Source organism: Dendrobates tinctorius, unplaced genomic scaffold (genome assembly GCF_039654945.1).
Source record: "Dendrobates tinctorius isolate UK_male_01 unplaced genomic scaffold, ASM3965494v1 ptg000070l, whole genome shotgun sequence".
Taxonomy (NCBI): domain Eukaryota; kingdom Metazoa; phylum Chordata; class Amphibia; order Anura; family Dendrobatidae; genus Dendrobates; species Dendrobates tinctorius.
The window spans coordinates 21,880,465-21,908,407 of NW_027361738.1; the positions used below are offsets into that span (position 1 = coordinate 21,880,465).

At 47.3% G+C, this 27,943-nt stretch overlaps 1 protein-coding gene across 6 annotated transcripts in view; it reads left to right on the plus strand.

Moving 5' to 3' along the window:
- The window catches only part of LOC141095453 (ATP-dependent translocase ABCB1-like), a 724,951-nt gene that overhangs the window by 596,409 nt on the left and 100,599 nt on the right, over window positions 1-27,943 (plus strand). For all 6 annotated transcript variants that reach the window (XM_073581452.1, XM_073581451.1, XM_073581456.1 and 3 more), the window contains one exon: window positions 11,073-11,229. In XM_073581452.1, coding sequence (XP_073437553.1) covers window positions 11,073-11,229 — 157 coding nt within the window. The remainder of the gene's footprint in view (window positions 1-11,072; window positions 11,230-27,943) is intronic.

Consider the following 27,943-nt stretch of genomic DNA (forward strand, 5'->3'; position numbering starts at 1 on the left):
AAGTTACAGTGGTGGTTTATGTAGCCTGGGTTAAGCACTATATGTTTTGTGGAATCGCTATTTCTAACTGTCCCTCACAGTCTTCAACAGCAGCCTGTCCCTAACTGAATTCACAGCAGAGTGACCAGAAATGGCGGCTGCAGCGCTTTTTATAGTGCATCATGACATCATTTCAGCAGCCAATCACAGCCATGCCAGTAGTTAACATGCCTACATGCCTAACAGGATGTGCCCACACTTCTGAGGATCCCCATTGGCTGAATCAAATCGAGCGGGCTCCTAGCATTATGGGAACTTCCGATTCCGGTATTCGATATGAAAAAAGTATCGGAACTAAGTATCGGAATTCCGATACAGCTAATATCGGCCGATACCCGATACTTGCGGTATCGGAATGCTCAACACTACTCATGACTGATATCCATTTTAAATTCTCCAATACCTCCAAAAACGGACAGTATATAACTCCATACAGTATTATGGCCAGCGCTTAGTGCACTATACAGAGTAATGAGGCCCATATATTTCTCCATATGGAATCATTGATCCCATATAATGTTTCAAACCGTATATGATGAGCTCCACATAATGCTATCGTATATGTTGGTCCCAATGGATGAAGCTCCACTGTCTTATGGGCCCAAATAATGCTCCATATATAATGGGCCCCATTTCTACTGCTCTAGTGTATAATGGACCCCGTAAATGCTGCTCCAGTGTCTGATGTCCACCTTTGGAATGCTCCAGTGTATGGTGGGCCCCATATATCATTCACCAGAGTATAGTGCTCCCCAAAAATTGCTGTCCCAACATTGAAAACAATTACATAAGACTCCTTTCTAGGGAATCCCTGCACTACTCTGAACTCCTTGTCGTCCCCATCTTCCATCTCACTGCACTTGGCTGTTTAGGCCCTCCCACCGGCAGAGACACTTTTGCGTACTATGCGGTGCCCTGTGCCAGTGCCATCGCCCATGAGTATGCCCCCCCACCTGCTCAAGGAACCTGCACTTTCATCTGCACCTTCCTCTTTGTCACCGTGTAAGGTGGTATAGTATGTGGGAAGGGTGGGAAGGGGAACCTGAGTTTCCTCTGGGTCAGATTCTGGCAGTGTAGAGTGCGAGGGGAATGTAGTGGTCTGGGTCAATGTACCAGCAGCATCATCCAGCAGTGGCTGGGCCTCAGTGCACTTGTGGCGTCCCCAAGAGTACGGTCGCCACTGTGGCATTATGTTCCTCCTAGGGAGTGTGTTGTCAAGCTTGGGAGGAACGAAGGATCTCTCTAGCAGTGAAACCAACACACAACACATTTCCCACTCCAGGCTAGCAGGGAGACCTCTGAACCTGACTGCTGAGGAGCTGCTCTCTGTGGTTGGGATGAGGTAAGTTAGGGCACTCTGTGCAGGGAAGGGGAAGTGTGTGGACGTGAGAAGGGGAGCTGGATGATGAGCAGAGTTAAGGCTCACTCCTAGCTGGAGCGCATCGTCCCGATTCCGGTCTCTGAGTTTGTAGGGACACTGACGTTCCTGCAGCAGAAACCGGGGGAAGTAGCAGCTATAAATGCTCTGTACCCAACTAAGGCTCGGAGGCCCCAGCATCGACATGTGGGAGCCAGAAGGAAAAGGCTACAGCTGTCTGCCATACAAGTAAAGTCTGAGGAACATCTGTTAGACAGGAGGCGCTTCAGTGAACCACGGTCCTGTGAATGCTTCCCCCACAAGCGCTAGAAAGGAGACGTTCAGGAAGGTACATGTTGGCGGAGTGTTGGAAGGGAGCTTTCCATTTTGGTCCCGGAGGTTGGCTGAGGTCCTGACCCGGAGGACACAGCATGGAGGCAGGCATCTGTGTAACCTGCAGACTGTGAGTAAAGCTTTGGAACTGCACGCTCTGGTGTCCTACCGTTATTCCAGCACCTCTACATCTGGGTACCAGCACCTACACCGCCTGTGCCTTTCCCCCATCACTACATCTACACTTCCCTAGGACTCCAGATCCACCTGTGGGGAGCTTCACCATCTTTGCTGCACAACACTATCAGTCCCAGAGGATCTGCATGCAGCGTCGGCCTAACATCTATGTTGCCGAACACCACAGGTGGCGTCAAACTATCTATATAAACTCTTTACCATTATACCACGCCATTTACATGGGCGCCCAGGGCCACCGTCCGGGTCACCGCCGCTGTGACACATCCCACTGACACCGGCCCGGTACCGAGTACCCCACAGCCCTGGGAGGGCGACCCATATGCCGACTGCTGATCGGGCGGCGTTATTCCCACGAACCTCCAAACAGCGTCCATGAAGGCAAAGTTTTTGGTTTCCGGGGGCAGTATGATTGCAAAGCTGAACCTTAAAGGAATGTCCAAAAGGGCACCACCAGGAGTGGAGCCTGTGGCTTAATTGGACTCCACCCGGGAAACCACAACCATGCCACCTAAAGAAAAGATGCACACTTTGAAAGCTTTGTCGATTCTGTGTGTGGTGTGGTATGTGTGTTTGTAGTTGTGCTAGCGATTTCTCAGCTTTATTCCGTTAACAACCGAGACTCCGGCATGCCCCCGCAGTATGCGTCAAGCTTACTAGAGGGATAAGCGAGGCTCTGGCACGTGAGATCGAGCAATAACAGGTCCAGCATTCCCGTACATGTCCAGGGCTGCATGCACGCTACACTGAAAGGACCAGCTCTTGTCGCTTACAGGTGCAGATAACCTGCTGAACTCCGTTAGTGATGGGGATCTGGGATTCAGATTATTCCCCGCGAACGATGATTTCCCAGTAAGTTCAAGTCAACCGCAATTCCGGAGTTAGGCCTAACCGTCATTCCTGAAAAAATTACGTGTCCAATCCACAGGTGCTGTAGCCTGCTTAATAGCTCGGCAGCCGTTCTCAGGCCCAGTATGGATTCAACAACATTGTAGAAAGTTAATAAAGGGTACAGTTTCACCGGATAACACGTATATATGTAGCCTAGTTTACACATTAAAAATATATGTCTATAGATCAGGAGGCAGACTCAGATGTTCTCAGGCCCAGTATGGACTTGACCAGATTGTACAAAGTTGAGAAAGGGTACTTTATCACTGGATAGCAGGTATATATAGCATAGTTTAAACATGTAAAATCTCCGACTTCTCAGTATGGATTACACAGCAATCTAAAAAGTGGAAAAAAGGAAATGCATTTGAGGCGTACACAACTATATACTTTTGGTGTTATTTTTAAATCTTCATATATATTTCTGTCTCAGTGATACAGTCCAGCCTCTCCGCAATAGGAAATGAGATGCATAAAATTACTGACATAAAGGCTAGTGATTGCAGAAATCTAGGAATTACTATTCACGGGAAAAACTTCCATCACAATTCTCATAGGCAATGCTGACCCTCAATTCATTTGTGTGTTAAGACAGTGAAAACATTTTTTTGTGAATAAAGTCTTGCTGTATCGCACTTCCGTTAATTCCATCACTGTTACTCATCTTAATCAAATTTTTATCACAGGGAGCGATGTAAACATGGTGCTCACTGGCTATCATGATCTGTCACGTAACTTTGGAGTGCAAAAGACAGAAGGCACAGGCCGTAGGCGATTCTATTTGATTGGCATGAGAGGGCACATTTTAAAATGTGCGCCGGAATGTCACACGTTTGTGAGTAGGAAAACTGTGAAAGCTGATGATAAACCACCACTGCATGTCATTGCGAGTCGACGTCCATAAGAAATGGAAGCCATTGATCATCTGCAGCTAGAGCCCGGCCAGCAGGACAGGGCATAGCTACATCTTAACCATCATCTTTCAGTTCAATCAATTTGTAGTGGCACTCCCAGTGAAGGATTTGACAGCCCAGACTACACAGCGGAGGAGCAGGGAGAGGTAAACATTGCAAATGCTGGGGCCCTGCCCAAGCAAGGGGGGCACACTCGTGGGCGTCGGTACTGGCACTGGGCCCCTCATAGTACGGCGGTGTGTCTGACGGCGGGTATGCACCACCACCGTCAGAGACACTTGATTGCACTATGAGGGACCCTGTGCCAGTGCCCGCGCCCAAGAGTCGGCCTACCCACCTGTCCAGGGCAACGGCACTTGCACGGTTTCATGCGCTAGGTGGTGACCCCGGCCATGGGGGGGGGCATCCCAGTTAGGGCGGTTTACAAAGTGGCATATGTTGATGTGGGACATTCAGCTGCTGCAAAAGGCGAAATAGGTCAAGTTCGCGGAATAGGAGGAGGACCAAAGCAAGCCATTATTCTGGCAACCTATGTGTCATCAAGGGAAGGTGGGACAAAATCCTTGGAAATCCATGCATGGTTCATTTTAATGAAGGTTAGATCTTCCACATTTTGGGTTGACAGACGGGTCCTTTTTCCTGTCAGGATTGATCCAGCTGCACTGAAGATTCTTTCCGTTAGCACACTTGCAGCTGGGCAAGCGAGCTCCTGTAAGGCATATTGTGCCAATTCAGGACAGGTGTCCAGTTTAGCGGCCCAATAATCAAAGGGGAATGACCTGTGCGGGAGAACATCGATATGGTAGGGAAAGTAGTTTGTAACCATAGTTGACAACTGCTGTCTCCTGTCACTTTCCATCGATGCAGTATTACCAGTTGTGTGAGCGGTACTTGAAAAATCAGTCCACAACATTGTCATGAAACCCCTGTCTCCAATGCCACTTCTGCTGTGTGCACCACAAACACCTCTTCCAAGCTGCCCCCGGCTCATATGGCTCGTGTGAGAACCATCACCGCTGCTGTGTGCTGGGAATGCCTCAACCAACCGGTTTACCAGAGTTGCTTGTTTATTAGCCAATATTAGGTCAAGGTTCTCCTGTGGCATGATGTTTTGTAATTTGCCTTTATAGCGTGGATCCAGGATGCTGGCCAACCAGTAGTCGTCATCGCTCATCATTTTGGCAATGCGGGGGTCCCTTTTTAGGATCTGCAAGGCATAATCTGACATGTGGGCCAATGTTCCCGGTGTCAATGATGCACTGCGAGTGCTGGTTGGAGTAGCACTTTCTGGCAAATCCACATCCCTCCAGTCACGCACAAACCCTGTACCAGACCTTGCCACGCCAACATTTTCACTTGCCCCACGAGATGCATCCTCCTCCCCTAAGTAATCATCCCCATCATCATCCTCCTCCTCCTCTTCTTCCTCCACCTCGTCCAGGAGAGGTCCCTGAGCAGACAATGGCTGAATGTCATCAAGGATTCCCTCCTCCTCTTCCTCCTCAACATTGGCTGCAGACGCCTGCTCCTTAAGGTGCGTCAAAGTTTGCATGAGCAGACGCATAAGTGGGATGCTCATGCTTAGGATGGCGTCGTCTGTGCTTACCAGCCGTGTGCATTCCTCAAAACACTGAAGGACTTTACAGAGGTCTTTCAGCTTCGACCACTGCACACCTATCAACTCCATGTCTGCTCTCAAAGTGCCTGGCCGTGTATCCTCCCACAAATGCATTATGGCCTGCCTCTGTTCGCACAGCCGCTCAACCATGAGCAGGGTGGAGTTCCACCTTGTTGCAATGTCGATAATGAGGTGGTGGTTGGGAAGGTGGAGCAATCGCTGCAGCTTCTGCATACAAATGGAGTGTACAGGCGACCGGCGGATGTGCGCGCACAGTCTTCGCACCTTCTGGAGCAGGGCTGTTAACTCCGGATAATTGTTGAGGAAGCACTGCACCACCAGGTTCAAGGTGTGAGCCAAGCAAGGTATGTGGCTGAGTTTTCAAAGGGCTATGGCTGCCACAAAATTATGGCCGATATTACTAACTACCTTGCCTGCCTTAAGATGTATACTGCCCAGCCATGACTCAGTTTGTCGCTGAAAGTACTCGGCCAGCACCTCCACGGTGTGTCTGTCGCCCAAACACATCATCTGCAACACAGCCTGCTGACGCTTTCCACTAGCTGCTCGATAAGGGGACACCTCGTGTGCAACAGTGGCAGCTGCAGATGGAGTGCTCGTACGACTGCGCTCTGTGAACGAGCTTTCGCATCTGGAGGAGGAGGAGGAGGGTCGAATGCCTACAGCCAACTGTTTCCTATACCGTGGGCTAGGCAGCACTGTCCCACCACCGCTGTCCCCTGTGGACCCTGCATCCACCACATTAACCTAGTGCGCAGTGATGGACACGTAGCGGCCTTGGCCATGCCGGCTGGACCATGCATCTGTTGTGAGGTGCACCTTTCCACTCACTGCTTGAGTGCATGGACAATGCGGTCTTTCACATGATGGTGGAGGGCTGGGATGGCTTTGTGAGAGAAGAAGTGGCGACTGGGTAGGTCATAGCGTGGTACTGCATAGGCCATGAGTTTGCAGAAATCTGCGCTTTCCACCAAACTGATAGGGCATCATCTCTAACGAGATTAGTTTGGCAATGTGGGCGTTCAAACCCAGTGTACGCGGATGAGAGACTGAGTACTTTCTTGACCTACTCATAGTCTCTGGGAGGGTGAGCTGGACTTGAGAGCTGCATATGGTGGAACTAGCGGTGGACAGGGCGGACTGAGAGAGGGTTGATGATGGTGATGGAGTTGGTGTTCTTTCTGATGGCCTAGATTCAGTCTTTCGTTGATATAACAGTGGGATTCCCTGACTGCTTTGGCCTTGCAACGACACCTCAACATTTGCTGCTGTGCTCACCGGTGGGCTTACAGTGGGTGAAACAATGTAGCGTTGCTGACTACCTTCTTTGAGATCAGTTGCACATGTGGTACTTGAGGTTTGGTGTTGTGTCCACTCTTGCAAGTACATGCTGGTTAAATGTCTAAGCATGCAACTGGTATTCAAATTTTTCAGATTTTTCCCTCGGCTAAAGGTCTTTGCGCACTTCTTACAGATAACCTTGGCCTGATCATGAGGATTTTGTTCAAAAAAGTGCCACACTGCACTCTTCCTACTTTGGAAGACATTTTGCGGCCTAGCACACTATGCTATTTTGACCATCTGGACAAGCTGTCCAGCAACTCTTTTGATTTTTGGAACCTGTCTTTGGAGTGCTCCTGGCCTGCCAGATAACAGCTGTTGCGATGTCGATGTCTGCTGTGGATGCTGCTCCTCCTCATCTGAGCTATTGGAAGCAGCACCTTCTTCCCCCAATTGATGCCAATCTGTGTCAACAACTGGGTCATCCATCACCTCCTCTTCAATGTCATGTGCACCTTCCTCTGTGTCACCGTGTATGGTGATATAGTATGCGGGAAGGGGCACCTGAGTCTCATCAGGGTCAGAATCTGGCTCATTACACTGCGAGGACAATGTAGTGCTCTGAGTGAATGTACCAGCAGAATCATCTATCAGTGCCTGTGCATCAGTGCACTCCATTTCAGATTCATCTTGTCCTGGGTAATTCACCATTTCACTTGATAACCCAGGCATGGTATGTGAAAACAGCTCCATGGATTAATCAGTTGTATGGCCTGCGTCCTCCTTCAATCTTGGTTGGGGTGAAGGACACAGGGAAAGGTGTGGTTCATGAACATGAGCCTCCAATGACGACTCAGTGCTTTTATTTTTTACAACTTCAGAAGAGGAGGCGATAGAGCTGGAGGCTGAGACAGCAATGTAAGCCAAAACTTTTTTCTGAAGCTCTGGCTTTAAAAGCGGTTTGCCAACTCCTAGAAAACTAAGCCTTCGAGGCCTTGTGGAGCCAGACGATGACGCAGGCTCAACACCTCCTGCATTTGGTCCTATTTTGCTTTTGCCACTACCATCAGATCCACTACCAACACCATCATTACCAGCTGGCAACCCCCGCCCAATTCCACGGCCTCTTCCACCAGCCTTCCTCATTTTTGGTAAAAATGTACACAAAATCCCACAAACTATATAGTAATGTAAAACAAGGTACAAGGTGTATATAGGACAGGGGAGATGTAGAATTTCTGAACACACTTGTGGACACTGTTGGATTGTGTGAGGCCCAGTGAATATCACACCGCTATGTCACAGTCTCAATGTTGCAGGTGTGAAAAATGTCACTATAGGACAGGGGAGATGTAGAATTTCTGAACACACTTGTGGACACTGTTGGATTGTGTGAGGCCCAGTGAATATCACACCACTATGTCACAGGCTCAATGTCGCAGGTGTGAAAAATGTCACTATAGGACAGGGGAGATGTAGAATTTCTGAACACACTTGTGGACACTGTTGGATTGTGTGAGGCCCAGTGAATATCACACCGCTATATCACAGGCTCAATGTCGTAGGTGTGAAAAATGTCATTATAGGACAGGGGAGATGTAGAATTTCTGAACACACTTGTGGACACTGTTGGATTGTGTGAGGCCCAGTGAATATCACACTGCTATGTCACAGGCTCAAGGTCGCAGGTGTGAAAAATGTCACTATAGGACAGGGGAGATGTAGAATTTCTGAACACACTTGTGGACACTGTTGGATTGTGTGAGGCCCAGTGAATATCACACCGCTATGTCACAGGCTCAATGTTGCAGGTGTGAAAAATGTCACAATAGGACAGGGGAGATATAGAATTTCTGAACACACTTGTGGACACTGTTGGATTGTGTGAGGCCCAGTGAATATCACACCGCTATGTCACAGACTCAATGTCGTAGGTGTGAAAAATGTCACTATAGGACAGGGGAGATGTAGAATTTCTGAACACACTTGTGGACACTGTTGGATTGTGTGAGGCCCAGTGAATATCACACCGCTATGTCACAGGCTCAATGTCGCAGGTGTGAAAAATGTCACTATAGGACAGGGGAGATGTAGAATTTCTGAACACACTTGTGGACAATGTTGGATTGTGTGAGGCCCAGTGAATATCACACCGCTATGTCACAGGCTCAATGTCGTAGGTGTGAAAAATGTCACTATAGGACAGGGGAGATGTAGAATTTCTGAACACACTTGTGGACACAGTTGGATTGTGTGAGGCCCAGTGAATATCACACCGCTATATCACAGGCTCAATGTCGTAGGTGTGAAAAATGTCATTATAGGACAGGGGAGATGTAGAATTTCTGAACAGACTTGTGGACACTGTTGAATTGTGTGAGGCCCAGTGAATATCACACCGCTATGTCACAGGCTCAATGTCGCAGGTGTGAAAAATGTCACAATAGGACAGGGGAGATGTAGAATTTCTGAACACACTTCTGGACACTGTTGGATTGTGTGAGGCCCAGTGAATATCACACCGCTATGTCACAGGCTCAATGTCGTAGGTGTGAAAAATGTCACTATAGGACAGGGGAGATGTAGAATTTCTGAACACACTTGTGGACACTGTTGGATTGTGTGAGACCCAGTGAATATCACACCGCTATGTCACAGACTCAATGTCGTTGGTGTGAAAAATGTCACTATAGGACAGGGGAGATGTAGATTTCTGAACACACTTGTGGACACTGTTGGATTGTGTGAGGCCCAGTGAATATCACACCGCTATGTCACAGGCAGAAATTGGCTAGTGTATGACAAACTGCAAGGTGTATATAGAATTGGGCAGAATAGGAATCTCCCTAGAGTGTAGGTCTGTAAGAATGGAACAAGTCCTCGACTTATCCTTACAGAGTCACACACAGCTTCACTGTGGCCGTGATAACAGCCGTTACACGGTACTGAGAGAGGAGCGTGCACGTACACCACTGTCCTGTGTCCGTAAAATTGTCAAGCTCCGTGTTTTTTAAGTATATGGACTGGCACACGCTGTCTCTCTATAGTTTTGATTGTGATCAAACAGCAAATATACTTAACTGTTTGAAAACCAGACAAAACTAGAAGGTGGAGGTCTGTAAGAACGGAACATGTGCTCGATTTATTCTTACAGAGTCACACACAGATAGCTTCACTGTGGCCGTGATAACAGCCGTTACACAGTACTGTGTGAGGAGCGTACACCGCTGTATGGTGTGAAAAAATGCACGCTCAGTACCTCACCAGGACAAAAAAAAAATTTGGATTGCTTTTAAAAAAGCAGTTTGCACAGCAGTGGGAAAACAGCAATGCAGCTATCAGGAAGCCTTATAAGGCAACCTAACAACCAACACAGCTGATCCAGCAAAATATAGCCTCCACTTGCACTGCACACACAGTGACTGGTGTGTTGTACAGGCAAAATCGCTAGCAGCAGAAGCAGTTTTTGGTGTCTTCCTCCCTGCCTAACGCTCTCCCTACAGAATCAGCAGCAGCAGCAGCTCTCCCTATTCAGAGATCAGCATGAGTAACATGGCGGTCAGCGTGCACGCCCTTTTATACCCCCTGTGACGCCCCCCAAAGCAAGCCAATCACTTGCATGCCCTTCTCAAAGATGGTGGTGACCCCTGCCTATGTCATCACGTTGCCCACAGTGTCCGTGGATCCTGATTGGCTGAAAAAGGGCGGAAAACAAACTTTTGAAACTCGACTTTGGTGCTAAAGTCGCCGAGCTCGTGGCCGACCTCACCCTAGGGTCGGGTTTCGTTTCATGAAACCCGACTTTACCAAAAGTCGGCGACTTTTGAAATTTTTTGACCCGTTTCGCTCAACTCTACTTATAAGCTATCTTGTGTGACACATCACTGTAATTTAAGGGCATGAAAATTCACATTTGGAAAATTGCTAACTTTTTCACATTTTTGCCAAATTTCCATTTTTTCACAAATAAAAGTTAGTCATACCAAAGAAATTTTACCACTATTATGAAGTACAATATGTCATGAAAAAACAATGCCAGAATCACCAGGATCCGATGAAGCGTTCCAGAGATATTACTTCATAAAGTGACAGTGGTCAGAACTGTAAAAATTGGCCTTTTCATTAACATGCAAACCACCGTAAAGGGCTTAATCATTGTATGTCTGATTATCAAATAAATGTTGTGTTAAGTGGCACTCTCTTTACTTGAATGTGGCTCTGCTGCAATCTCCAACATGTTCTGTAGCCGGATAACTGTTGTGCAGTGTAAAACATTTTTTTGATGGAAATAAGTTGTAGGACTGTTCATGAGATGCTATGGATAAAGGTAAAAAGAGGTAAATATTTGTTATTACAGTATGCATTACCAGTACTTTTATGTTAACTTGTTATTGATGATTACTTTTAATGTGCCTTTTTCTAGAATAAGTCAGGCAATTGCAATTTCTGTATTACATGTGGGGCATTCCGACGGTTTTACAATAGATTTTGGAAAAATAAAATTATCAGCAGAATGGATTTTTCAGCTGCTGGATAGAAGACCCCCTATTGACATCAACAGTGAAGAAGAAGAAATTTTGGTAAATATATATTTGTCTTTTTAGCGTATTATGTAATGCTTTAGGGGCAGGGACTGACATACATTAAGCAATCATAAAAAGCAGTGTAATATGTTATGGCAATATAAATATGGTAAAAATATGATGATCTTGGATGCTTTTGACCACCAAGGTGCTGGATTATCAAACACCATTGTAATTTTACTGGAATGCTCCGATGCCCAATTGTTCATAATAAGAGTTAAAAATGAACTGTACTTTCAACAAACAGAATAAATCAGTAGTACAGGCGGTTATCAGAAACATTGCAAACTTTGCAGTGCATCTTACCAGAGAAATCAGCTTCCTTCCCCACTTATCAGACACTTCTTTCCCTCCCACTGTCTCCTAAACTTGTCATTCACTTTGAAAAAGCAGTTCAAGTTCGCCCTGCTTGTAGGAAACATAATGCAGATGTCATGTGACACAGCCCGTTATCCTCTATGGACAGCGGAGGAGGGAGGAGAATGGAGACACAGGGAAGGGAACAAAAGAGAGGGAGATAGAAAAACATTGTGCAGAGCTCTGTTACAAGTATTTTACGAAAGTACAGTTACTTTTGAAATAGAACAAATTAAAGGGGTTGTCAGGTAGATTAATATTAAGATAGGACATCAGTATGAGATCTGTGGGGGTAAGACACCCGGCACACCCTCCAAACAATTGTTATTAATGCTGGCGGCGCCCTGATGTGATCTGTTGCGGAGCTGCACAGCACAGCTCCACCAACTGCAGTGCATAGTGGACACAAGAACTGATCATCTGCCCCTATACAAAATATTATGGGTGGATCTAATGTGCAATGCTGCTGACACTACACAGTTGATGAAGCTGTGATGTTTTGCTCTTCATCTGATCACATCCAACCTGCATTGGGAACAGCTGATCGGTTGGGGGGTGCAGGGTGTTGCAGCCCCACTAATATGATAATATAACCTATGACAAAGGATAGGTCATCAATATTAAAGTACTGGACAATCGCTTTAATTTGTAACTCAGCTACCATGCAGAAGCTTCCTGGTTGTCTGCTTAAACCTTGTTGGAGGGGATCCTTTAACAAAAGGATCTTGTCAGTAAGTATTGAAATGTCCTGCAGTGTCAAACAGTTGACATTAACACCTTTTGTTTTTTCATCACCTTCTTTTGTAAGCCACAATTTTGATTTATTTTTCTACTTGCATTCAAATCTACCGTCACCTCTGCTAAACAGGCCTACTTTACATACCTTGTATCTTCCATATCCCACAACCCCAAACAGTTGTTCAATACTTTTAACTCCCTCCTCCACCCACCACTGCCCCCTCCGACTTCCCTAATCTCGGCCGAGGACTTTTCCACACACTTCAAAAACAAGATAGACCATACATGGCAAGTCTTTATTGCTCAAGCACCACTACCCCTTTGCACACCAGACCAATGCCCAAACCCCATAACCTCCCGATTTAACATCACTTAAGGGGAGCTTGCTCATCTTCGCTCCAAATCACACCCACTTGTGCACTTGACCCGATCCCATTCCACCTCCTCCTCAACATCACCACCACTCTTATCCCATCCCTAACCCACCTCTTCAACCAATCATTAACTTCTGGCACCTTCCCTTCTGTTTTCAAACATGCCACAATCACACCTATCCTTAAAAAGCCAAACCTCGACCCAACAGCCACGTTCAGCTATCGCCCATTATCGCTGCTCCCATTCGCTTCTAAACTCCTGGAGCAGCATGTCCACGCTGAACTTTCCTCCCACCTCTCATCTAACTTGCTCTTTGACAATCTACAATCTGGTTTCCGTCCCCATCATTCCACTGAGACAGCCCTGACCAAAATTACCAACGACCTACTTACAGCCAAAGCTAACGGACAATACTCTATACTCCTCCTTCTAGACCTGTTCTCTGCCTTCGACACAGTTGACCACTGCCTCCTCCTACAGATCCTCTCCTCCTTTGGCATCAAAGACCTCGCCCTATCCTGGATCTCCTCATACCTCTCCAACCGCAAATTCAGCGTCTCCCACTCCCACAGTACCTCCTCATTCCACCCTCTCTCTATTGGAGTCGCCCAAGGCTCTGTTCTAAGACCCCTACTCTTCTCAATCTATACACTTGGCCTGGGGCAATTCATAAAGTCCCATGGATTACAGTACCACCTTTATGCCGATGATACTCAGATCTACCTCTCTGGCCCAAACGTCACCTCTCTGCTGTCCAGAATCCCAGAGTGTCTATCAGCCATATCCTCCTTCTTCTCCTCTCGCTTCCTCAAACTCAATGTGGACAAATCTGAACTGATCATCTTTCCCCCATCTCACAGATCTTCCTTACCCGACCTATCTATACCAATTGACAACATCACACTTTCCCCCTTACCAGAGGTCCGCTGCCTCGGAGTAGCCCTTGACTCTGCCCTGTCCTTCAAACCGCACATCCAAGCTCTCTTCACCTCCTGTCGCCTCCAGCTTAAAAATATTTCCAGAATCCGTCCCTTCCTCAACCTTCAATCTACTAAAATGCTTGTCTATGCCCTCATAATCTCCAGCCTTGACTATTGCAACAACCTTTTCTGTGGCCTCCCTGCTAACACCCTCACACCTCTCCAGTCCATCCTTAACCCTGCCGCCCGACTAATTCATCTCTCTCCTCGCTACTCTTCCGCTTCTTCCCTCTGCAAATCTCTTCACTGACTTCCTGTGATGGTCAACGTGTGGCTGGACACACCGCCTCCAGCAGAGCGAATGTCTCTCACACACATGACCCTGGATACAGCACCTCCAGTAGGGCGAATTTAAATAATATAACGTGCAGCCGGATACACCGCCTCCAGCAGGCGAATTTCAGAATTACACGTGAAACTGAATACACCGCCTCCAGTAGGGCGAATTTAAATAATAAGGGTAAACACCAGGGAAACCGATACAATGGAGGGCCCTGCGATAGGGAATGGGGACGTGTAGACCGCCTGCACTCACCTGAGCCAGTCTCTACACACCTAACAGTCCCTATACAGGCTCCGCACCTGTCACTGAGCTGGAACCTAAGAACCCTAGCTCGCCCTGCACCTAGCCCTTTTTAATGAAATGGATGGTGCAGAAACTAATCCCACCACTGCACTGAAACACACATAAGGGAAGTCACAAACAGGGATAACACCACTTAGCTTTGCTCTGTTGCTCTTGCTCCCAGCAACAGAGTCCAACACCAGAATGCAGCTTTCCTCTTGAATCGCTGCTACTTCTCCAAGCTTTCTCAGAGCTGCAAGGAACACCTCTCTGTAGTTCCTTCCTCCACCAGACTTGGTTGGAAATGAGCAATATCACCAACAGTGATTGCAACACCTGACACTCTTTTATAGCAGAGCCAGAGCAATCACACCTGCTTTATAATGACGTGCACTAAACTAAAGTAACCAGAGTGCAATGACCCTAATGGCCACCGGGGGCAAAACTAGAACTGAAACCACCACAGTGCAATGACCCTAATGGCCACCGGGGGCAAAACAATCTTTAAGCACACAGCTTAAGGAAAAAAAAAGGTTACTAGTGCATTTATCTGTCATAATCCAACGTGGTTCATGACACTTCCATTCCTTCAGCATATCCAATTCAAATTACTAATACTGACCTACAAGGCCATCTATAACCTGTCTCCTCCATATATCTCTGAACTAATCTCCTGATATCTTCCCTCACGTAATCTAAGGTCCTCTCAAGACCTCCTTCTCTCCTCCACATTTATTCACTCCTCACCCAACCAGCTCCAAGACTTCTCCCAAATACCCCCATCCTCTGGAATTCTTTGCCCCCAACACATCCGACTATCAACCACATTCGGATCCTTCAGACAGAACCTGAAAACCCATCTCTTCAGGAAAGCTTACAGCCTGCAATTATCCCCGCTGCCTCCCCACCACTACTGGAGCTACCGTCTCACCATCACTGGAGCTGCTGCAACCACCCAACCTACTGTCTCCTTCCCCACCATCCTGTAGAATTTAATCCCAAAAGGGCAGGGTCCTCTCTTCCCTCTATATCAGTCTGTCATTGTTAGTTTGTTTACTGTAAGTGATATCTGTAATTTGTATGTAATCCCCTCTCATGTAAAGCACTATGGAATCAATGGTGCTATATAAATAAATAATAATAATACTGGCATAATCATATAAAGACTTGTTATTTGCGGGATGAGTTGTAGTTTTAAACACCATTTATTTTATCATATAATATACTAAAAAATGGAAAAAAAATCCAAATCGGATTTGATAGTGAAATAAAAGCAAATCCGACATGGTTTTTGGGTTTTGTCTTCATAGCTTTCATTGTGTGGTAACAATTGCCAGGCAACATGATTCTTAAATTAAGCAAGTATGACAATGTTTTATATTTAGAACTATAGAACTGATTTTCAGCTTTTCTTCCATTTCTCTACTGTTGGTGACTTTGCAACAATTGACATTGACAATGTGACATTTTAAAAATGTCTTATGTCATAAATATGGCTAAAACTATGAAAATGCTGGGGACCTGCCTCTTTAGAGCAGTTCAAAATAAATAACAAAAATGCTTTAAAAATGGCACAAGACTTTTATAAATGTGTCTAAATTAAAAATGGCAAAAAATGTGCTAAAACTCTGGAGAGTAATATTATAAATTCTGCCCAGTTTGTTTGCTGCAAATTTTCTTGGTTAAATTTTTGAAAAGAGTGAATATCAATTTTTCATCAACTTCGGGTATGCGCACACGTTGCGGATTGGGCTCAGGAATTTCCTGAGCGGATTCTGCATCTCGTTCCAGAAAACGCATTTTGAAATCCACACTTTTTTTGTGGATTTTGTGCGGATTTGTTGCGGATTGGCATGCGTTTTTACTAGTGATGGGAGAGCACTAAAACGCTCGGGTGCTCGTTGTTCGGGTCGAGCAAATTGGAATACTCGGGTACTCAGACTGAACAACAAGCCCAATGTAAGTCTAAGGGAGACCCGAGCATTTTTACCTCAATCCCCCCCGGGGGTCCTTTTAAGGTCTAAAAACATCTTAAAATGATGGAAGCACTGCTCAAATGACACAGGGACATCATGGGGATCGCCCCTGGAAGCATTCATGACTCCTAGTTCACAGCTTTAAACAATGTTGTCAGAGTTTCATGCCATTTTTACCGATGCACCAAAAAACATACCAAAACAAAACCAAAACAGATTTTGCTGGGAAATATGTTAAGGTACATCTTTTCCAGGTTAATGACTTGTCTATAAGGCAAAATAAATAACCCCAGACCAAAATGTTCCTCCACCACTTGGGCTATGTCCAGACACAGCGTTTTTGAAGCGTTTTTCAACTTTAACATTGCCTTCAACCAAAACACATGCATTCACTGGGAAATGTCATTGTAACATTTACCAACCATAGCTGGCCATGTGGTGTTTGACATATAAGCAGACATATCTTGTTTCCTTTATGAAGTCACACAGCCTATTTTTACAGGGGCATCAGGCAGCATTAATCTGCTTTAAGGGCCATTATTAAACATTGAGTCTCCGAAACGGTTATAGCCTATGCAGTGAATGGATGGGCTGCCAAGATTTACGACGCACCCCAATACCCCTTTCATGAGATGTCCAGGAGGACTTCAATAAAAATTGTTGCATTGAATGCAAGGCCTGCCATTCTGTTTTCTTATGTATTGACTGCAAGGCTTGCCCTGCAACTAAATCATATGCACCCCAATAAGCCTTTGAACCCACATAATGGATGGCCCCAGGAAAATCCACCTCACATTATGCATTTTGTACTCCCATTCTGTTTTCTCATGCATCGACTGCAAGGCCTGCCCTGGTGACAAAGTAATCTGCACCCCAAAATGCCTTTGAACCCAGGTAGTGGATGGGCACAGGAAGATACACTTCACATTATTCATTTTGTGCTCCCATTCTGCTTTCTTATGTATTGACTGCAAGGCCTGCCCTGCAACTAAATCATATGTACCCCAATAAGCCTTTGAACCCACATACTGGATGGACCCAGGAAAATCCACTTCACATTATTCATTTGGTACTCCCATACTCTTTTCTTATGCATTGACAGCAAGGCCTGCCCTGCTATCAAGTCATATGCACCCCAATATGCCTTTGAAACCAGCTACTGGATGGGCGCAGGAAAATCCAATTCACATTATTCATTTCATACTCCCAAACTCTTTTCTTATGCATTGACTGCAAGGCCTGCCCTGCTACCAAGACATATCCACCCCAATAAGCCTTTGAACCCACATACTGGATGGGCACAGGAAAATTCACTTCACGTTATTCATTTTGTACTCCAAAAATCTTTTCTTATGCATTGACTGCAAGGCCTGCCCTGCTACCAAGTCATATGCCCGCCAATAAGCCTTTGAACCCGAGTACTGGATGGCCACATGAAACAAAAGTTTCCATTATTATTTTTTTTATTACCATAAAGTTTGTCCATGAAGTGAATGCAAGGCCTGGCCCTAACGTGGACGCACCACAATCCCGCTTGGAAGAAACGTGGGGGAGGGTTTCATAAAAAATTCACATTACAAAGGAGCGTTTCATCTATACTTGGAATGCCCATACATTAAGTTTCCCTCTTACTAAAGTGGTACCGAATGATGCATACACAGCTCTCATGTCTACTCAATGTGAGATGATTGAAAGATGATGTATTCTGATTTGTCCATGTCCACATTTTGAAAGCGAGCAAAAAAGAATGATAATATTGAGGGAAGACGTGTGATTTTGGTCTGATAGGAGGTGATGTAAGGTACAGATAGATTTGCATTTCATTGGCACAGTGATGATATTGCAAACTGTGCCATTACATCAGCTGTCTCAGGCAGAAGGTGTAGATGGGGGAAGAGTAGGTGTCCTAGAACTGAGCCTTGGGGAACACCGAAAAACAGGTGTCGAGGTGAGGAAGTGGTGTGGGAGAGGGAGACAATGAATGTCCACCTAACAGTCTTGTTGTTTTTTAAAGACTCGGCCGATAACCCCAAAAAGGCCATTTGCACCACCGGCCATGCACGCATCAGCAGGAGTAGCAAAACTACCAGCCTTACCACCACCAGCATGATCAGGCACATGGCAGAAAAGCACCCGACTTTGTTGGTTGAACACCAGGCTCCATGAACAGTGTCTGTGGATGATACCACTGTTTCTTCCGTTGTTGTGCATGCAAGCCAATCCCCTGTCCATGGTGCATTCAAAGATGCCTCCTGCCCTGCATCTGTAGTTGCACCCAAACTCAACTAGCACTATTAACAAGCACGTCCAAGTCCTTGTCCCAACACAGCTTTCAGTTGTCCATATGCCAGTACTTGGAACACAAGCGGAAATACGCAGCCAATGCCACAGTACTAAATTCACACCTTTCTCATCTGCTTGCGCTCAAAATGTTGCATTTTAGGCTCATGATAGACATAAGCTTTCCGCAACCTGATGGTGGTGACCGTCACAAGGTACTCGGTCCCCACCCGCCACAATCTCTCCATGTCTACCGTCACGACATTACACAAGCAAGCACGTGTCCCATAATACCCGAGCCCTCAGCATTGGTGTTACAGGGAAAGTGCACCTCACCACGGAAACGTGGACAAGTCCTTGTGGGCAGGGACGGTATATCTCGCTGACAGCACAATGGGTTAGCGTAGAAGAAGTCATGACCCAGTTGGACACTGGGAGACCTTGTCACAGATGTGTGGAGGTGAAAGGCTTTGTATGTCATAGTTAGGGTTTTGAACTGTAGCCTATGGGCAATAGGAAGGCAGTGAAGGTCCTGGCAGAGAGGGAAGGCTGGGGAATAACAGAGGGAGAGTTGGATTACACGGCAGCAGAGTTTTGGAAAGATTTGAGTGGTACAAGAGTGCTAGAGGGAAGGCCAAACATTTTTGAGTTGTAGTGGGCAGGAGGAGGCAAGGGCTCTGATAGGTAGCTTGAAAGAGAGGGCAGAGTTGAGGATCACCCCGTGGCCACGAACATGCGGGACTATTTGTCCCGGTGTGCAGTCCCAGCATTACACAGGCACGTGTCCTACAACATTACCCGTGCCCTCCACAATGCTGTTACTTGGAAAGTCCACCTAACCACAAACACATGGACAAGTGCATGTGGTCAGCGATGGTACATCTCACTGAGGGCACACTGGGTTAACATAGTGGAAGCCAGGACCCACTCCGACCTTGGTATGGTGCATGTCCTCCCAACCCCGAGTATTGCGGGCCCTATGTCAATCTGGGTTGCCCCCCAGTCTACAGCTCCTGCACCTCCTCCTCCTCCTCCTTGGCCTCATAATAACCTGGAAAATCATAATATGAGGTCAGTTTTAGCATTTAGTGAACATGGTAAGTAAAAATAAAAAAAAATTTGTGGAATTGCACTTTTTTGCAATTTCACTGAACTTTGAATTTTTTCCTGTTTTCCAGTACACTATATGGTATGTGCCGTTCAAAAGTACAACTCATTCCACAAAAAAAAGACCTCACATTGCCAAATTGATGGAATAATTACAAAGTTATGGCTCTGGGAAGAAGGGGAGCAAAAACCGAAAATGCAAAAATGGAAATACCCCTGGTCATTAAGGGGTTGAAGTGAATCTGTCAGCAATGATACAGCAATGAATTACTTAGTTTACTGGGTGCAGCAGTTGTGATAGACTCAGTTTTTGCTGCTGCAGATCTTGCAGTGCTCGTAATGCTGAACTCTGTATAACACCACCCACACTACTGACTGACAGATTTCTGTATACATTGAATATTGACAGAAAACTGATAATCAATGTTGGGGTGAGGTTGGACCAGCAGGCACAAAACACCTAGTCCTGTAGTAATAATTTTCTGCTGATAAAACACTGATTTTATTGAAACCTCAAAACACCTTCTAGAAACTGACAAGTTAATAGAATCAGGGTCTATGTGCTGATAGATTTCCTTTAATGAAAGCAAGAGACTTAGAGCTATGTGTCAGGTATTGAACAATTATGAATTGTATTAAAATTAAAAAGCACAAAATGCTGGCTTTAAAATAATATGGGGTTGAAATATAGATATTCATTGCAAAGGATTAATGGATTGTCCAGAATTAGAAAAAAAAGTGTCAGCTTTCTTTTCCTCATAAAAATAGCACCTGGCATATGTCTGGTATTGCACATCAGTTCTGTACACTTGAATCATGATGCAAAGCTACAGGACAGACATGCAAATTGTCTCTTCAGAGAGGAAGAGGACTACAACTTTAGTGCCACCTAGATAAAGTAGCCATACTAAAAGTCAATATGAACTCTTTAACGAGCCTTGTCACATGACTTAGGCTAAAAGACAAGTCATGTGACAAGGCTCATTAGAGTGTCCATACTGACTTTTAGGATTGCGGCTTCCTATAGGTGGCACTAGAGTTCTAGTCCTCTTCCTCTCTGAAGAGACAATTTGCATATTTCCCAGAGGAGCATTGCAAGGTTTAAAAGGCTTAAAAGCCTCCTCACCTTGGCACATCAGGCTTAACATGTCACTCTCTGTAAGGAGAAACATTACCCGTTGGATTCAGATCAGCCATGGCAATTTTTCCAGAAATAAAGACACTCTTTTTTTTACCAATTCTGAAAAAACCCCGTAGGCTAGGTTTCCAAGATGGGTATTTGATGCATCTTTGATGTTACAGATTTTCTGGCACATTTCTGCACTAATTAGCTAATTTAAGTTACTTGTGTCTTTAATCTTGTGGATTTTCCTAATCTCATTCAAGTCAATGTGGAAAATCTGCAAATAGAAAACCATATTTAACAAGAGAAATGTATATGTTGCAGATTTCAAAATCACAGCGCAGATCAGTCTCTACAGCGTAAAAAAGTACAGAGGATATGAGATTTCTATAGATCCCATTAACTTTTCTAGAACTGTAAGATGTGGTGCAGGGAAATTTGCAGGATGAAAAAAACTCACCAAAAACTCACCATGGAAACTTAGCTTAGAGGTTTATTATTTATTATGGGTGTAGGAGAGAGGGTCCCCGCCTAGTGTCCGGGTCAGAACCAAGGGGACCGTCACCTAGGTTCCGGGTGGAACTGTTTCCGGGGGGACAGAATTCAGGGACGGACCAGTGAGTCTGACAGATGAGCTGGGGGAGGAGCCGGTATAAAAGGGGCGGGGAATGAGAGTCACAGTGAATCAGCTGAATGGGACAGAAGGAGCAGGAGACCGTGGGAGTGACTGAGAGCCAAAGCGACTTACCGGAGCCAGAAAGGAGGGCAGAGGCAGGAGAGACACTCACCCGGGACATCAGTGGGACGGCGTCGAGATGACCGTCCGAGAACCACTGAGCCACGACGACCAGTGGCTGCTGCCGCCTCACTCCATCCCGCTGCTGCAGCCTGCCCGGGGCCACCAGCGGCCGCTGCCTCACTCCTGCCCGCGGCTGCAGCCTGCCCACGGTCACTCGTGGCCATTGTCACCTCACCCCTGCCCGCGGCTGCGGCCCGCCCGTGGGACCCAGCGGCCGTTGCCGCTGCACTCCAGCCCGTGGCTGCGGCCTGTCTCCCGCCTCCTGCAGCTGCCCCGCTTCCACCTGTGGCCGCGGCTAGTTCAGCACCGTCGGTGGCCACCACTGTCCCTCTCTAGTCCGCAGCAAGGGCCAGGCCGTTGCTCGCCACGGAACCCCCATTGCAGCCGCTGGCTGCGCAGGTGGCCTGCTAACCACCACCCCGCATCGCCGCTGCTTGCCCCTATCCGGAGGCTGCGGCCCATCTGTCCAAGAACTCCTCCGGGGCCTGTTGTGCCCCTGCTTCACCACAGCGTCAGAACGCTCGAAGACTACGACAGATCTTCAGCGGCTGGGCTCAGAGGCTGCTACGCCAAAGAACCATCATCTAGGACACCGAGGAACGTCGGGACGGTTAAGTGACACTGTATAGTTAAGGACCCGTAGTCGGCCATACCGCGGCCCTATAGTGACCGACTTTTACCAGACGTAGTCGTGTTCTTATGTTTCCGTGTTTGCGTGTATTGAGTCCCTGCAAGGACAATTCTTGTTATTTGTTCGGTTGCTTAGACTACCCCTGCGGATAGTTACCTACGAACCTATAAAAGTTATTGCCAAAAAACATAAAACCGTCTCGCGTCTCGTCACTGCATCCCGCATACCTGCTAGTACCACATTTGGCGTAGTCGGTAGGGTGCAGTCTCCGATCGCAGACAGCGGTGCTCCCTACCAAAGTGGGGCTGCAGGTGCCACCAGTAATGGGGGTCCCCGGTCCAGCATTTCTTTGGGGGCTATGCCAAGCAACCTGCCATGGTTTTTCGGCTCCAATACCCTGTTGTGGAGCTGGACAGAGCGCATGCGGGGGCTCTTCCGCATGCATCAAATGATCCCTGATTTAGAAGCTGAGGTAGCTCTCATGGTGTTAGATGGGGAAGCCCGGAATTCAGTAATGTTGAGACCCCCGGGACACCGCAACACCTTTGCTAGGATCTTGCGGATTCTGGAAGAAACCCATGGGGATCAAACAAACATGGGAGAGTTGAGGACCTGGTTGTTCAGTCGAATGCAGGGGGAGGGAGAGACCATCACCCAGTATATGAATGTCCTCCAGGAGTTATACACAGCCATCGAGCGGAAGGACGGAGTAGGAGTAGGACCTATCGACATTACCCTACGTGACCTGTTAGTGACCGGACTCCGGGACCCGTTAATAAAACAGACATTGCGGGTGCAGATCCGAGTGAACCAACGTATAGCTTTCTCTGAGGTGGGAAGTCAGGCCCGGGTACGAGAGCAGGAGCATGGGATGACGGTCCCCGTGGGGAAGGCCCGGGGCATGGAGGCCTCCGTGAACGCTGTCGGAGAGCCCCAGTGGATTGAGGAAGTGAGACAGGAGTTGAAGAGTACAAAAAGGAAATCCAGCAAGAACTCAGCAAACCAGGATTGGAGTAAAATGATGCTTTTCTTTATTTCTTCAGCAAGGTATAAAAACGACCCACAAGAATCTTTTTTGCAGCAATGCTGTTAGTTAATCCACAGTAGCGAATGTGTTAAACCCTTTTTCTGCACATATGTTTGTAATTATTTGCACTAATTTTATTCAGGATTGCCTTTTATATGGCTCCACATACAAGGAGCAGATTAGGTTTGGACCGTGAAGAAGGCGGATTAGGCCGCCGAAACGCGTAGTCCCATTTGCGCTCATTTCTGCCATGTACTCTGGTTTCTGATTCTTGTGGGTCGTTTTTATACCTTGCTGAAGAAATAAAGAAAAGGATCATTTTACTCCAATCCTGGTTTGCTGAGTTCTTGCTGGATTTCCTTTTTGTTCTCCTATTGAAGGATCTACTCCTAATCCAGTCCGTGCAGGTACTTGATTACCAGATGGAAAGACCCATGAGTCTCATTGCTGCAGCTGGACACTGATACACATACTCAGGAGTTGAAGAGTATCTGAGGCGAGCTGGCCGAAGTAAGGAAGAAAACTGAGCCCACGTCTGGGCGGCCTGGCTTCAATGCCCGGGGTGGCCGGGCCTCGCAGCCCCGGTGTTATGAGTGCAGAGAACCGGGCCACTTTGCACGAGAGTGTCCGCGGCATGGGAGATACCCACCCCGACGGGGATTAAACTAGAGGGCTCCGGGCAGGGGGGACGCCGCTCAGAGCCGGAAGCCACAACAAGGGGTGGTGGAAGTCCCGAAGATCTGGTCGCCAAGTGTCCAGTAGTATGGGCAGAAGTCGAGGGCCATGCTGTACGGTGCCTAGTGGACATGGGGTCACAAGTAACAACCATGCCTGCAACCTACTTTCCCGGAGGCAGCAAGGCCCCAGTGGGGATACCTGATAAAGCTGGTAGCTGCAAACCAACTGCCGGTTCCTGTCGTCGGAGTGGTATGGCTCCAAATGACTCTGTGTGGAAAACCCCTTGGCTGCCGGAGAGTGGTCCTGACCCAAGGAGAAACTAACAGCTGCCATCCAGTTATCTTGGGCATGAACATACTATGGGAGTTCGGTAATATACTCCTCAATGACCCCACGCAGGAGACCCTGAGCCAGTGGGGTTCCTGCATGGCCCAAGGGCGGATCTTCCTGCAGTTGGTTTGGGAGGCGCAGGTGCTCCAGGATTGCCAGGATGGCGAGGAGCTTGGCAAAGTCATCGCGCCGGCGGCTCACCCGCTCGTGCTTCCCCCAGGGCAGACAGTGGTGGCCCTGCCGATCCGTGCCCCAATGCCATTGGAGGGTGTGGAGATGCAGGAGGAGCCATGCTACTCGGAGCGCCTGCACCCTGGCATCCTGGTAGCCTGCTCCCTGGCCACGGGGTGGGAAGTGACCATCCTGGTGCGCTGCGTCAACTTGGAAGACTACAGACTGCCGAATCCTCGACCCAGGAGAAAGGTCAAACCATCCTGGAGAGAATGCGGGCCGAACTCTCCGGCCTAATGCCAGCTCAACTCCGCCAGGTAGAGACATTTCTCGGACAGTATTACAGTGTCTTCGCCAGACACGGGGATGACTTTGGCTGCACCATGGACATCACACATGGAATCCCCACGGCAGGAGCGGCCCCCATCTGGGAACGATATCGGCAAATCCCTCCACAGCTATACCAGGAGGTGAAAACCCTACTAGCCCAAATGCTCCGGAAGGGGGTCATACGAGAAAGCCAGAGCCCCTGGGCGGTCCCCATTGTGTTGGTCCACAAAAAAGATGGCACCCTGCGTTTTTGTGTGGACTATCGAAAGTTGAACGCCTGCACCATCAAGGATTCGTATCCACTGCCCCGCATAGAAGAGTCTCTGTCCGCCTTGGGAAATGCAGCATACTTCTCAACCCTAGACCTGGCTAGTGGGTACTGGCAGGTGCCGATGTCGGGAGAAGACAGAACCAAGACGGCATTTATTCTTCCCATGGGGCTGTTTGAGTTCAATCGTATGCCGTTCGGGCTGGCCAATGCCCCAGGAACCTTCCAATGGTTGATGGAGCGGTGTCTAGGAGATCTCAACTTCGAAGCCACACTGATATACCTGAATGATACAGTTGTGGCCAAAAGTATTGACACCCCTGCAATTCTGTCAGATAATACTCAGTTTCTTCCTGAAAATGATTGCAAACACAAATTCTTTGGTATTATTATCTTCATTTAATTTGTCTTAAATGAAAAAACACAAAAAGAATTGTCCTAAAGCCAAATTGGATATAATTCCACACCAAACATAAAAAAGAGTGTGGACAAAAGTATTGGCACTGTTCGAAAAATCATGTGATGCTTCTCCAGTTAGTGTAATTAACAGCACCTGTAACTTACCTGTGGCACCTAACAGGTGTTGGCAATAACTAAATCACACTTGCAGCCAGTTGACATGGATTAAAGTTGACTCAACCTCTGTCCTGTGTCCTTGTGTGTACCACATTGAGCATGGAGAAAAGAAAGAAGACCAAAGAACTGTCTGAGGACTTGAGAAACCAAATTGTGAGGAAGCATGAGCAATCTCAAGGCTACAAGTCCATCTCCAAAGACCTGAATGTTCCTGTGTCTACCGTGCGCAGTGTTATCAAGAAGTTTAAAGCCCATGGCACTGTGGCTAACCTTCCTAGTTGTGGACAGAAAAGAAAAATTGACAAGAAATTTCAACGCAAGATTGTGCGGATGTTGGATAAAGAACCTCGACTAACATCCAAACAAGTTCAAGCTGCCCTGCAGTCTGAGGGTACAACAGTGTCAACCCGTACTATCCATCGGTGTCTGAATAAAAAGGGACTGTATGGTAGGAGACCCAGGAAGACCCCACTTCTTACCCTGAGACATAAAAAAGCCAGGTTGAAGTTTGCCAAAATTTACCTGAAAAAGCCTAAAACGTTTTGGAAGAATGTTCTCTGGTCAGATGAGACAAAAGTAGAGCTTTTTGGGCAAAGGCATCAACATAGAGTTTACAGCAGAAAAAAGAGGCATGCAAAGAAAAGAACACGGTCCCTACAGTCAAACATGGCGGAGGTTCCCTGATGTTTTGGGGTTGCTTTGCTGTCTCTGGCACTGGACTGCTTGACCGTGTGCATGGCATTATGAAGTCTGAAGACTACCAACAAATTTTGCAGCATAATGTAGGGCCCAGTGTGAGAAAGCTGGGTCTCCCTCAGAGGTCATGGGTCTTCCAGCAGGACAATGACCCAAAACACACTTAAAAAAGCACTAGAAAATGGTTTCAGAGAAGGCACTAGAGACTCCTAAGGTGGCCAGCAATGAGTCCAGACCTGAATCCCATAGAACACCTGTGGAGAGATCTAAAAATGGCAGTTTGGAGAAGGCACCCTTCAAATATCAGGGACCTGGAGCAGTTTGCCAAAGAAGAATGGTCTAAAATTCCAGCAGAGCATTGTAAGAAACTCATTGATGGTTACCGGAAGCGGTTGGTCCCAGTTATTTTGGCTAAAGGTTGTGCAACCAAGTATTAGGCTGAGGGTGCCAATACTTTTGTCTGGCCTATTTTTGGAGTTTTGTGTGAAATGATCAATGTTTTGCTTTTTGCTTCATTCTCTTTTGTGTTTTTTCATTTAAGACAAATTAAATGAAGATAATAATAACAAAGAATTTGTGTTTGCAATCATTTTCAGGAAGAAACTGAGTATTATCTGACAGAATTGCAGGGGTGTCAATACTTTTGGCCACAACTGTATCATCATCTATTCCGCCACGTTCGAGGACCACCTGCGGCGGTTGGGGCAGGTGCTCAGCCGGCTGCAAAAGTACGGGTTGAAGGTAAAGCCCCAGAAATGCCACCTGTTTCACACCCAGATCGAATATCTGGGGCATGTCGTCTCGGCACAGGGCGTTAGACCATCTCTGGAAAAAGTTGCCGCCATCCAGGGGTGGCCTACCCCCGAGACGGTGAAAGACGTGCGAGCCTTCCTGGGGTGGGCCGGCTACTACCGTCGGTTCATGAAGAATTTTGCACGCTGAGCCCGAGGCCTGCAGGACCTGCTAAAGGGGGCTCCTGCCAGGACGAATGGGCGGAAGATCCAGTGGCAGCAACCGCAAGAGGACGCGTTTCAAGATCATAAGGCTGCACTCTCGGAAGCCCCGGTGTTGGCGTATGCAGATGTCTCACAACCGTTCATACTGCATACCGACGGGAGCCTCCATGGACTAGGGGCTGTGTTGTCACAGGTTCAAGATGGCCGAGAAAAGGTGATCGCCTATGGCAGCCGGTCGCTGCATGACACCGAACGCAACCCTAACAATTACAGCTCCTTTAAGCTCGAGCTCCTCACGGTAGTGTGGGCAATGACGGAGCGGTTCGCAGAGTATCTGGCGGGCTCCGAAGTAGTGGTGCGGACTGACAACAACCCACTAGCCCATTTGGAGAATGCCAAACTGGGGGCTCTGGAGCAGCGGTGTGTGGCTTGGATGGCTAAGTTCAACTATAAGATCATCTATAAGAGAGGGGCTGAAACGTGCACGCTGATGCCATCTCCAGGATTCGGCACACCACCCCAGGGAAAAATCAAGATGACGAATTGGAAGGAGAAGAGACGCTGTTTGCCCTCACCACCGCCGTGCTTACAGCTGCCGTGCAGGGAGCGCCCCATCCAGGACCCCCACAGGGGATGCTGAAACAGCCACGCGACAGGTGGATCCAACAGCAGCAGGAAGATGGAGAAATTGGACTCCTGCGCCGATGAGTGGCCAACGGCAAATTGCCCACTGGTACACAGAGACAGA